General features: G+C 32.5%; 2 protein-coding genes across 9 annotated transcripts in view; one reads left to right on the plus strand and one right to left on the minus strand.

Moving 5' to 3' along the window:
• The window catches only part of LOC130442436 (WW domain-containing oxidoreductase), a 136,121-nt gene that overhangs the window by 37,971 nt on the left and 85,467 nt on the right, over positions 1–12,683 (plus strand). Inside the window, exon 7 of one of the 6 annotated variants that reach the window (XM_056776538.1) lies at positions 3,697–3,776. The exons of the other annotated variants lie outside the window; for them this stretch is intronic. The gene's annotated coding sequence lies outside the window, so the exon portion shown is untranslated. Of the gene's footprint in view, positions 1–3,696; positions 3,777–12,683 lie in introns of those variants that run through there. 6 annotated transcript variants of the gene reach the window in all.
• LOC130442435 (A disintegrin and metalloproteinase with thrombospondin motifs 9) overlaps positions 1–12,683 on the minus strand; it is a 213,014-nt gene that overhangs the window by 28,843 nt on the left and 171,488 nt on the right. For all 3 annotated transcript variants that reach the window (XM_056776533.1, XM_056776532.1, XM_056776531.1), the window contains 9 exons: positions 11,595–11,700; positions 11,458–11,539; positions 11,246–11,401; positions 8,711–8,854; positions 4,151–4,301; positions 2,878–2,996; positions 2,747–2,821; positions 2,264–2,425; positions 2,144–2,205 (listed from right to left, as the gene is read on the minus strand). In XM_056776533.1, the coding sequence (XP_056632511.1) occupies positions 2,144–2,205; positions 2,264–2,425; positions 2,747–2,821; positions 2,878–2,996; positions 4,151–4,301; positions 8,711–8,854; positions 11,246–11,401; positions 11,458–11,539; positions 11,595–11,700 (1,057 nt within the window). The remainder of the gene's footprint in view (positions 1–2,143; positions 2,206–2,263; positions 2,426–2,746; positions 2,822–2,877; positions 2,997–4,150; positions 4,302–8,710; positions 8,855–11,245; positions 11,402–11,457; positions 11,540–11,594; positions 11,701–12,683) is intronic.

A 12,683-nucleotide genomic window follows, 5' to 3' on the forward strand; every position in this document is an offset into this window, starting at 1 on the left:
AGTTAAATAAATATCTAGTGAAAAAAGGTGTAATAAAATTCAAGTAATTAAAATAATAACACTTTATAATAAGAATATTTGAATAAAATTATTGAAAAATAGTTATTAAAATATAAAACAAACACTTTAGTTGGTAACAAATTTTTGAAACTTAGGTAAGTTGTAGATTATAACTATTAGATATTAAATACTATAACATATAGTTACAACTAAATAGTCATCTGATTGGACAGCTAGCTCTGTATGTTTAATGCAAGATTTGAGAAGAGGCGCGCGAATTTTAAAATTTGAAAACCCAGGACGCTGCTTAAAAGCTATTCAGGACGTCCCAGGACACTACAAAAAATAGAACATGTCCTGGGAAAACAGGACGGTTGGCAACCCTAGCATAGAGGCTGTATCGGTTGTTTTTTGTTTAGTGTATTCAAACTCACTTTTGTATATATACAAAAACGGACATTATAATTCAAAACTGAATTATGCGAATAATTTAACGTTTCATCACAGAACTCAAATGATTCAACAAATTCCTGGTTTTGTTCTGTCTCAGTTTTTTTTTTCACTTTTCTCACATTTAATTGACTTCACAAGTGAATCTCTCTACTTATAAAATAATATAAAATTACATAATTACAAAAAGTCGATTCTTCTTCTTTAGAAATGTTTAGAAAAGTCTCTTTGCTTGCTATTTAATTTATTTGTTGTATTATTTTTCATTCTCTACCTTCTTTCTGCGCTGCTTATTCTAGTCAAGTTTTCCTGGGCCTTCCTTTCCTTCTTTTCTTATTTTTATTTTGCTTCTATCACTTTTCTTATTAGTATTTATGATGTGTCCATACCAATTGTTTTTCACAACCATTTCGTATGCTATTGGTTCCTTTTTGATCTTTACTATTATTACCTCCATACATCGTCATTTTCCTAGCAATTTTTGTTATTTTTTTTATCTCTGCCGCTGTATTATGGATGTCTTTGTTTGTTGCGTAGGTTTTCCTCACTTTCCTTTTTATTTGGTTTACTACAATCCTTGTGCGTTTTTTGATATCTACTTGTTGTATCCTCCGCATATTTCACCGTTTCTAGGCTTCTGTAGCTAATTATTTTCTTCATTTCAAGGTTTTTTATTTATTTTTCAGTCTCTAGATATTTTATGTGTCCCATACTGGAGGATTTATCTTTAATATCCTATCCCTTTCTTGCTTTTCCTAAATATTTCCTTATTGCTCCTGCATCTTCCACGATTCCTTCTCTCGTGCTTCTATTGTCGTTAGTAAGTCCCCTTTGTCCTTTAATTCCTCTCCTCGTGTCATGTTTTCATTTTTGTTACTGAATTTTCTTCGAAAAACTCCTTTCACATCCAATAGGGCTTCCGTGTTCATGTCAATGATTTTATTCTTCCTATTTCCTTTCTATTTCTTCCCATCCGTTTAATTTAGTTCCAAAAGTCTTCATAATTATTCCATCCAGTTTTTTATGTCCTTCAAATTTATTTTTATAATTTCCTTATTCTTATTTCCTCTTTTTTCTTTACTCCCTTTTATTTGATTATGTTCGAAAATCCTTTATCATTAACTTTATAGTTATTTGCTAATTCTTCATGTTTTCTACTTTGTTTTTTACAAATTTCTTTCTTGATTTTGTTTCTTTTGGTTTTGCATGCGTTTTTTTTCTCTCCAATTTCACTTTCAATATGATTCTTCCATGATTCTTTGTCTATTTATTTATTTTTTCTGTTCACCATCTAGTTTTGTGTTCATTTCTTTTCATCATTTGTTGATGAAAACAACATCTTTTTCAACAGCTGCATAAGCTTTAATACTGGCAAATACTGTTGTAAAAAAAATAAACATAAGAAATGACACCTCGATTCAACATTTCGAAAAGTGTGTGGAGAGATATTTTACACCAAAAAGGAAAATAAAAACGTTCTAAATCTTGATTCAAGCTGTGTTACCATTAAAACCGTATTGAATTAAGTGGTTTGGAGAGCCTGATAAGGTAAGAAGCAATCAGAAAATGTCATTAAGAAAAAACGGAAATAAAAACAATAGAAACTGAAAAAAAAATTAACAAAAACTAGAAGAATAGAAAAGAAGAACAAAATTAGCAACATAAAACTTCATAGATCGAATAAAATACTAACCTATATCATAATCAGGGTACCAATAGTGTGTTTGGTTATTGAATTCCAAACATTGTTGCGCCCTAAAAATAACCATTTTGAAAATTAACATTTTTTTCAAAAATGTTTGGAAAAAAATACCTGAATTCTACACTATTAATATTACAGTCTAACGTGTTACAAGATTCATATCTTATATTCTCCCCGATACAGTATTGTCCCCCATTAACAGGCTTGGGAGAATTACAATATCTTTGAGACGCTCTCACCCCACCACCACATGTCCTGCTGCATGGTCCATATCTAGAATTATAAAATAAAATGTAATTTTCGAGATAACCTTGAGAATTTCTTTATTATATTCCAATCTTTTCTGTATAAAACTTCTGACAACACCTATATGCCTTTGCTACCCCCCCTGGTAATCACAAATGGTTAACAAACTTTCTATAATATTTTAATATGATTTTACAAAAAGCCGATAAAAAGTTAAAATAACATTTGTATCAGTAGAGAGTAAAAATATGTTTTAAAGTCTGCCAATCATGTTATAGGTGGGCGCAGAAACAGGAAGCAGAATTAAATAAATGTACAGCTACTAAAATATGAAAAATGGTCACTTACCCCATCCACGGGCCCCATCCTCCATCCACTGATATCAGTTCAAATTCATATCTACATTGGCCATTGAAACAAACCCTAAAAAATGATTTTGATAAACGTGACTCTGTAATAGAAATTCTGATAATTCTCACTTTTTTTCATAACCATCTCCGCAGTTGGTACCGTCGGCCCATGGGGAAAATGTTGATGTGCAAGCGTACTCCGTGTTATTGGCAGTGCAGTATAAATGCTCACATGGTGCAGAAGGTACCTAGATTAGAAAATATTTAAAAAATAAACAAATTTTTCCAAAAATGGCTAGTGCTTGGGTATAGAACGTCATGAATTCCGAGTATCTCTGGCCACTGAAAGTATTATTGAAAAAATATGGCCTACTAATTATTCACGCCCATACTTTTATGAAAAATCGTCGTGAATTTTCATCCAGCCATAAAATTATGTTAACACCGTTTTGTGTTTTAGAGTTTATATTATTTTCCTTCTCGATGTTCACGCGTGGATATTAACTACAGACTGGTCTCTTGAGCAATACATTTCCCTTCCCCCTAGAACGTCTTTGATGAATTAATTAATCTAGAAAGAATGATCATTGATGATTTCATCTCAAAAATTAAATTTGATCAGGAAACTGGTATAAGAATCCTAATGACTGCGCCAGAAATGATAAATACACATTAAAAAAAATATTCACAATGAAAACCCAAAAAACCAGAGAAATTTTTAGGAAAGACAGTTTTATACAAGATAACAGGTTTTATTGATACTTGTATTATTTTTCTGCGTCTTTTCGTTGCTCACACGTGTATATTAGCTGATTCTGCAAGCTGAACCCTTGAGCGCTACATTTCTCCTACCTTCTTTAGAACTAGAAAGTCTTTAAATGGATTGATTTATTTGTGAAAGATTATCACTGCTGTTCTTATCTGCATGATTCATCTCGTTGCTTTCAGGCTCTTGTAATTTTTGACCAACCATCAAAATTGAGCAGGAAACTGGTGATTTCTGTGCAAGAATCCTCCTGACGGCGCCAATAATGCTTGTTGCACTGTTTTTGTTGTGTAATGTAGTTCATACTATCAGACACAGCAAAAGGTTGTAACCAAATATGTATAGAAATTATGTTTTTACGTTAAAGTTAAGTTCCTAAATACCCTGCATATTCCATCTATCGACTCACAACTCCCTGTAGATTTGAACTTGTGTTGGAAAAGTAGACAATTGTATAGAAAAGTCACTCTGTCCTAGTTTTAAAATTTATTCTAAATAAAAGACGTACTCCAATTATATCATATTATAATTGTTTTATATTATAATTTTTTGCTCCACCCTGTATGGAAAAAACAATAAAATTGGTTCAGAAATCTTAAATATTTATAATTATGAACGATAAAATGGTCAACTTACTCCTGACAGGCATACTTTTCGTCCAGGTCCGAACTCTAATTCGCACTGAGTGTCTAAATCGAATTTATCACCAGGTAATGTTTCCGTGTACGGAAAAACCGGTAGATAATTGTTTATTGGTGGGAGTCTCATGCAACTGGATCTTTCTGAGCTAAAAAATCGGAGAAGTATATTGAAAATACTATCATCAACAACGAAAGTTTTAACGTGTTTATTTCAATATTATATATACCTATTGAGAAGGCAAAAGCTAACAAGTTAAAAATAACTTAACCTTAAAATATTTATATTGATTCGATTTATATCTTTAGAAGAATGACAGTACTATGAACTAAACTATAAACAGAAGTTTGGTGTTTGGAATCTTGATATTCAATAATGACGATGTGGACTAAAGCGGAGTATCTGAGAAAGAGGCACCTTAAAAACCAGCCAAAGTAACAGTCCGTTTAAGGGTCTAAGAGCCAAGAAAATAGGACATCTTGCAATATCGTTTTAACGTTAATCCTTGTTGAAATTTTGCTACTTTTTTAGCCAAAGTAGCAGTCCGTGTAACTGTCTAAGAGCCAAGGGAATAGGACATCGTGCAATATCGTTTTGACGTTAATCCTTTTAGAAATTTTGCTACTTTTTTAGCCAAACTAGCAGTCCGTGTAACTATCTAAGAGCCAAGGGAATAGGACATCGTGCAATATCGTTTTAACGTTAATCCTTGTTGAAATTTTGCTACTTTTTTAGCCAAAGTAGCAGTCCGTGTAACTGTTTAAGAGCCAAGGGAATAGGACTGCGTGCAATATCATTTTAACGTTAATACTTGTTGAGATTTTGCTACATTTTCAGCCAAACTAGCAGTCCGTGTAACTGTCTAAGAGCCAAGGGAATTGGACATCGTGCAATATCGTTTTGACGTTAATCCTTTTAGAAATTTTGCTACTTTTTTAGCCAAAGTAGCAGTCCGTGTAACTGTTTAAGAGCCAAGGGAATAGGACTGCGTGCTATATCATTTTAACGTTAATACTTGTTGAGATTTTGCTACATTTTCAGCCAAACTAGCAGTCCGTGTAACTGTCTAAGAGCCAAGGGAATTGGACATCGTGCAATATCGTTTTGACGTTAATCCTTTTAGAAATTTTGCTACTTTTTTAGCCAAAGTAGCAGTCCGTGTAACTATTTAAGAGCCAAGTGAATAGGACTTCGTGGAATATCATTATGACGTTAATCCTTTTAGAAATTTTGCTACTTTTTAAACCAAACTAGCAGTCCGTGTAACTGTCTAAGAGCCAAGGAAATAGGACTTCGTGCAATATCGTTTTGACGTTAATCCTTTTAGAAATTTTGGTACTTTTTCAGTCAAAGTAGCAGTCTATATATGTCAGTATCACATAAATGTTCATTTTCCACCCCAATCGTGGTACATATCTAGTTATTATTGAATTTTGCCAATTTTTACATTTTTTTTGTACTTGTACTTTCCACTTATATAATTCATTATAAAAAATATTTTACATAATACTCGTACGCCCAAAACTCGAAATACGATAAATATGTCGATATTTCCAAAGAAAGAAGATTGACACGAAAAACAAAAGAGGAACTACACGTTGCGGACCTACAACCACCTGTCGTTATAAAAACATTCCCATTGATTTCCCTAAAAGGAAGTACCAGTGCCGACCCAGATTTTTTCGCAGTTTCTACAATTACCGATGGAACGATGTCAATTGAATTCCAAGAAAAAATCGCTAATAAGAATAAACAACAAGTAGACTAACAACACGTTTATATACACACAAAAAAAGTTCGTGTTGAACTTAACTAATATAAGATAAAGCTTACAATTGAAGGGAATTTTTATAAAATAATTTTACAAGTGTATAAACATATGTATTCAAAAAAATTAACTAATTCTGAAAACTCGATAGCCTTTGCGAAAATAACTTATAGTGTAAATCGTTAAAAAAACGGATAACATTGAGAGATTAAAGAGAATTAGGTAATCGCACCCATAATTAGTACCGTTTTAACATTAACTCTATCGGTAAGTTAGTTAGTATTCGGAACAGAAAAGCCATAAACTCAGTTATGAATTTCGCTTAATTAATATCAACAAATGTATGTCATAACGTTTTCGCTACATTAGATTCTTTTCGATTTTTTTGTTTGAAATTCCTAGTGAAGTTAATTAATAATATTTCAGAGATTAAATTGAATGGCATGTGGTTAATTGGACGTTTTTTATTTTAAGAATTGATTAACAAGACTTGTTTTTTTCCGTAAAAGTGAAAGGAGTTTTTTAAAAACAGTTTAAGCACAAGCAGGAAACAAAAAGGAAGAAATTCACGGCAATTAAATCAATTAAATTGAATACTTAATTATAATCCACAAACATGATGGAGCTGAAGTATGAAAATATTAATCATTCTAAATTTTTCATTTGAAATGGAAATGAAAACTTGAATCATTTAGAAATAAGTAAATCTCTCATGTTGAGGTTATGTTTTAGACATTACAAACTGTCCTAATTGTTTTGTTCACCTCATAGTGTCAGCTCGCTTTTTTTATTTGTTATTTTTCATTTGTTTTGAGCTGATTTTTTAAATTTTACATTTGAAATGGAAACGAGAACTTGAACTTGAATCATTTAGAAATAAGTGAATTTCTCATATTGAGGTTATGTTTGTGACATCACGAACTGTCCCAATTGTTTTGTTTACCACACAGTGACAGCTCGCTTTTTTACTTTGTTATTTTTCATTTGTTTTGAGCTGATATTTGAAATTTTTTATTTGAAATGGAAATGAAAACTTGAATCATTTGGAAATAAGTATAAAATAATTTCTCATGTTGAGGTTATGTTTTTGACGTCACAAACTGTCCCAATTATTTTGTTCACCTCAAAGTGTCAGCTCGCTTTTTTAGTCACTTATTCTCAGATGCTTTTTAAAAGTTTTCATTTGAAATGAAAATTACTTCTTAAAATATTCGAAAAAAGAAAACAAAAAATCCGTGACTTCGTATTTTTCTTTTCTCTGGTGTATGGAGAAGGAAGAGACTCCATACCACATCATTGATGTGTATTCAACACTCAAAAGTGCGAGTTTCAAACCCTCCGGCAAGCCTTATAGCTTTTGTTAGTAATGTTAAAAGGCTCAGGACATTGACCTTTGGTAATGAAAAGGGGGGCATATCAGAAGATTTATGTTTGCATCAATTCCTGATTGCCAACTAAGTATGAATATCCGACGATTAAGGCATCAAACAGTGAAACACTAAACTGACGTAGAAAATGGCGACTAGAATAAGAAAGCGCTTAAACCACGTGCACGCGTTAAATATCAACAAATTTCTTTCAATAAATTCCCACTTGCAGGCTTTCCAGCTCTAATGCGAAAGTGAAAACGGCTATACTGATTTGTTTAAAATACTACATTCGTTATGAAGGGTATCACGGTAACGATCGGATATTCTTGCTGTAATACAGCCTTTAAGGGGTGATAATGGTTCATTATTTTTATGTTTTCATTCAAAACAGTGAATCTGCTAAAAATTTTTAATTTCTTTCTACACGATTTTTCCGAATATTCATAAACAATTTGTTTTTAGAAAATTTTTAGTTATAATCAAGCAAAATTGAACTAAAGTGAGTCGAAATTTTAAAAACACCAATTTGACAACTGTCATATATCAATTGTCACTCACAGATCGTTAATCGGGGTATAAAACGTATGTTCTTTTGGAATACCTTAGAGGCGGTGCTAAATCTGCTCTCCCTTCACCTTATTGTGAAAAAAGAGCATTGGGCAAGGTCCACAGGCTGATTCTGACAGTTAAATTAAAATGAGGAAATCTGACAGGTCATTCAAAGATTTTAGATTGGATAAAGCTTGGAAGCAGTACAAACCAATTGGTACCAAGTGGTAATCAATGACCGCGAATCATGGCTCTAAAGATATTACGCAAACCCGAAATGTATTCCTATGGTTTCTAAACTAGTACAAAGACCTGGATCGGGCATTTATACCATTAGGATAATCACTTATCAGTTTTTGAATAGAAACCTCGTTCGAAACAAATTTATATTCGCTCCGATAGCCAAGGCTATTGAGTGCACGTCAAAGCTACTGTGAAGTGTAAACAAACTCTAAAAACACTAAGATAATAAAAAAAATCATAACCATCAGCTAAGAAGTGTGCGAAAACTTTTCGAAATGTCCATAGACGACATTAAACTAGTGGTCAGTCTTCTTAGAGGTCAAATACAACATTAAGACAATGAACATTGCAGTGAACGACAATTGAAGATTCTGCTATAAAGCAGACCATCTACTTTACCAATGTTCAACCTCTTTCAGCAAAGAGACTCGAAGGAATAATGCTAAGATCTTGTAAAATGGGACAAAAAACCTCTAGAAACATTATTTCCTTTGGTTTGGTATCAAATTTGGTAAACAATACTTCATTGATGACGCGCATCAAAGTATGAGCTACAGAGCGTTGTATCTAATAAGAAAATATAATTATCTCAATGTTGATTTATTTATTTTCTATAATTCAACTTACTCTAAAAATTCGGTGATGTAATATCTCGAACAAGGTGACCATGTAAACGGTTTAGTATCCTTCTTAATTACTTTACTCATGATATTCGTATTATTAATGTATCTATTAAACCTTTCACATTTCTTGTCTTCATCGTGCGGCATACTGAAATGCAAATCAAAACAAATACATATCTCATTTTAAATCGTTCTTAATTATCATCAATTTTGCATCATCAATTAAAACACATTTCTTTAATTTTATATTAAACGTTTTCGAATTAATTTGTCTGTATGACTCATTGATTCTTTCAACTGATGATGCAACCGGTTCCTAAATTTAATAAATTTATCGATTTGAGTAGGAAAAATTATAAATTTTTATTAAACTCGCAGTTAGATACAATACGTGTACTATTTTAAAATCTTAATGGCTCATCTTGAAACTAGTGTGTTAAAAAGGAAAGATCTCTTTAAGTTGAAAAACGGGCATCAATAAACAAAAAAGGTCCCAAGGAAAAATGCAATAGCACTTTTAGAAGTATTACACAAAGTTTTAGGGAAAAATACTTGACAACATATTAGAAAATATTACAAAGAAAATGTAGAAGAATCCCAATGAGGTTTTAAAGCAATGAATGATATTGAAATAGAGCAACTCTTTATCAAAAAACAACTTCAAGAGACTGCTTGAATCAACGAGAAGGAAATAATGGCTACAGAATAACAAATAAAGGAGACGAATAACGGAAAATAGAAACAAAAGTACCAAAAGGCAGTAAAGCTGAAGTATGGTATCAAAAATGTTGAGAGATGTATCACGAACAGCCAAAAACCTGAAAACTAAGGAGTGTACAGAAGAAGAATAAACAGTCAAGTATCACCCATAAAATTAAAGCACAAAGAGCAAATTGGTTGGGACAAGAAGGTGGAAGATAGATGGGTGAAACAAGTATTGGAGAAGATTAGTGAGAAAGAAAAAAAGATTGCAGGAGGCGAGGAAAGATTTGAGAAAAGAAAAAAAAGGAAAAAAAGAGTGATATATTTCGAAACCTTGAGCCAGATAAGCCTGTAGTGCTGATACTCTTGCGAGTAATTAACCACGTAAATTATTATTTGGATACATTGATGAAAGGTTCATAAAAAATATAATGTATTCATATTATTTTGAACATCATGGGGGCTGATTTATTTTTGGATGAAAATGGAAGGAAAAACAACGATTATACAGTTAAAAAAATAAATGTGAATACAATAATATACATAAAAAATGTACTCATACTACAGCTCATTATTTTCATGTGGAAAACATCCAGATGTCATTGCAAAGAAAATTTTCCTTCAAAATTGATTAACTGAAAGTTATTTTACGATTCATTGGATGAATTTGATTTAAGAGGCCTTAGTCTCAAAAAGATATGCCAATATCTCAAATGGTAAACAAGTAATATCCGTCTGGAAGGAAAATCACTATACTGTGTATTGTAACTCTCGATTTTCGGTTTCGATCGTCAAAAATTGATTTAAATACTTCCAACGTGGTTTTTGATGAACCACGTCCAAGTGACACGAAAACGGCTAACAGGGAGAATTACCTGAAAGGTGATGGCCACTTAACATAAACTACTTGGGAAACAGTCATAGGGCTGTAGTGTATCGAATTATTACGCCAAATTGAAGAAAAAACGGCCCCTTTTGGCGAAGAAAAAATGCTCTTCTATCATAATAACGCATCGGTTGACATCTCCGTTCTCGCCACAGACTAATTGATCTAATTGAGCTACGAACTGCTACTACATCCACCGTATTCTCGAGATTTGGTCTTTGGTGCGACTTTTTTAGTTTCCAAATACAAAGAATAATCTGAGAGGTAATTACCACTGCTCTCTGGGATTCACATAAAATACTTTGTCAAAGAAAACAGTTACAGGGTTGTGGTATATTGGATTATTAGGCCAAATTGAAGAAAAACGGCCTCTTTTGGCGAAGAAAAAGTGCTCTTCCATCATGATAACGGATCGGTTCACATATCCGTACTCGCCACAGCCCAATTGGTCTAATTGAGCTAGGAACTGTAAATGTAAAACTTCCACCGACTTTTTTAGTTTCCAAATTTGACAAAGTCTTTCGTTGCGCAGAAATTCGCGTCGAATGAGGAGGTGATCGCCGTTACGGAGCCCTATTCTGCAGACTTCGAGAAAACGTATTTTTTAGGCGATTTAAAGAAATTGGTGCATCGCTAGGTCAATTTTATTAAATTACAAGGATATTACATCGAAAAATAAGTCTTATTTTTTTTTTAATTTTCATTTTTCGTTTGTAGAATATGTACTTATCCAACCTCACTTGTATATACTTTTTCAACTTCGTCATCATTTACATTTATCATTGAAATCATTCTTAAAGACCAAGAAATATTTGAAGAGTATTTGAAACTGTTCAATACACTTATTTAGAGGGTTATAATTTCCTTACTATTTATTTTTAATCTACATAAACATATATCTGTTAAAATTGATGTACAATATGCACAACAAATAATTTTTTTATACTATACCTCAAAATATGACCTAATTCGTGAGCTATAGTATAAGAAGTAGCTAATCCTTTATCTCTTACTATAGCACATCCGGATTGACACATCGAGTCGACTTCAGCGACACCTAGTGTGGTACAATGTTGAGGTGTTGATTCATTACGACATATGGTATCTCTGAAAATATTAATATTAGGTAATTTCTGTTTCTAAATGCCTTTTTTGTCGTTTACCTTGTTAATAGTACCGCCACGTTGTGCAAACGATCTTTAGTTGGGATGCGCTTCGTCCAGTTACAAAATTTGATCAACATACCTAAACAATTCTTTATTTTAATACTTTAGTTGCACTAGAAAAATTTTTCGGTTACCTGAGGAATTTATATTGGAAAAATCTTGTGTGCTCAGTACTTGAAAATCTACAACTGATAAGGAAATTGCGTTCCCAATCGTTTCATCTTTAAACAGAAACGAAACCTACAAAACGTATAGGGTTATTCATCAATTCTATTTATATAAGATACAAGAAATAAAAGAAAAAGTATTTTCACGGTCTATTTTTCCCAATGGACAGTAACTATGATCGTTAGAAATCTTTTTAACAGGAATATTTAGTATAAACAATTTGGAAAAGATTAGGTACACGTGAAACATTGTTTACAACTCAAGTGACACGATGAAAAGATAAAAATTGCTAGGTAATCTCTTCTGGCATCTTACCGCTACCGTTAGCTTGGATTACCAAATTTACTCTAAGATTGAAATAAGAAAAGGAATGAGACAAGGGTTTATTCTATTTCCATAGCTTCAGAAACATTCAAAGAAGAGATCGCTAATGTTTTTGTTAATAAAAAATATGTCAACAATATACTTTACGCTGATGATACGAGCTAAGTTATGGAATTTGATGTTCAAAATTTTTGCTGAGATGTATCCAGGTTATAATGAGGAAATACTGGGTCTTCTTCTTCTTATTCATTTTTAAGATCCCATGATCTGTTAGTTTTGCAGGTTCCTCTGTATCAGTACCTGGGAGGTGGACTGCCAGCTATCCATCCATCTCTTTGGTGGTCGTTTACGTTCTCTTTTCCCTATGGGTTTCCCTTCAAGTACGATGCGTGGCAGTCTACTCTCCTCCATTCTTCTCACGTGGACGTACCAGTATCTTTTTCTTCTTTTACATTCAATATTCCTCTTTTAATGCAAACCTCATCTGAAAGTGATATTTCCAAAAATGTTTTTTTTTTCTAAAAGATGTTACATGCATCATTCTTTTAAATGAAGATATCCTGCGTCTTTTCTATGGGATAAACCCTAGTAGACTCGAATAGCTCAAGTGTTTCCTGCAGTGCCCGTTATAGTTGTAGTGTGCAGGAAAAAAAAAGATAAATTGTCGTTCTGGGCGTCTGCAGGGGAGCTCAGCGTGCCTGCATCTCGAGTAAATCTTGCAAATACTGCTC

Source organism: Diorhabda sublineata, chromosome 4 (genome assembly GCF_026230105.1).
Source record: "Diorhabda sublineata isolate icDioSubl1.1 chromosome 4, icDioSubl1.1, whole genome shotgun sequence".
Lineage (NCBI taxonomy): Eukaryota > Metazoa > Arthropoda > Insecta > Coleoptera > Chrysomelidae > Diorhabda > Diorhabda sublineata.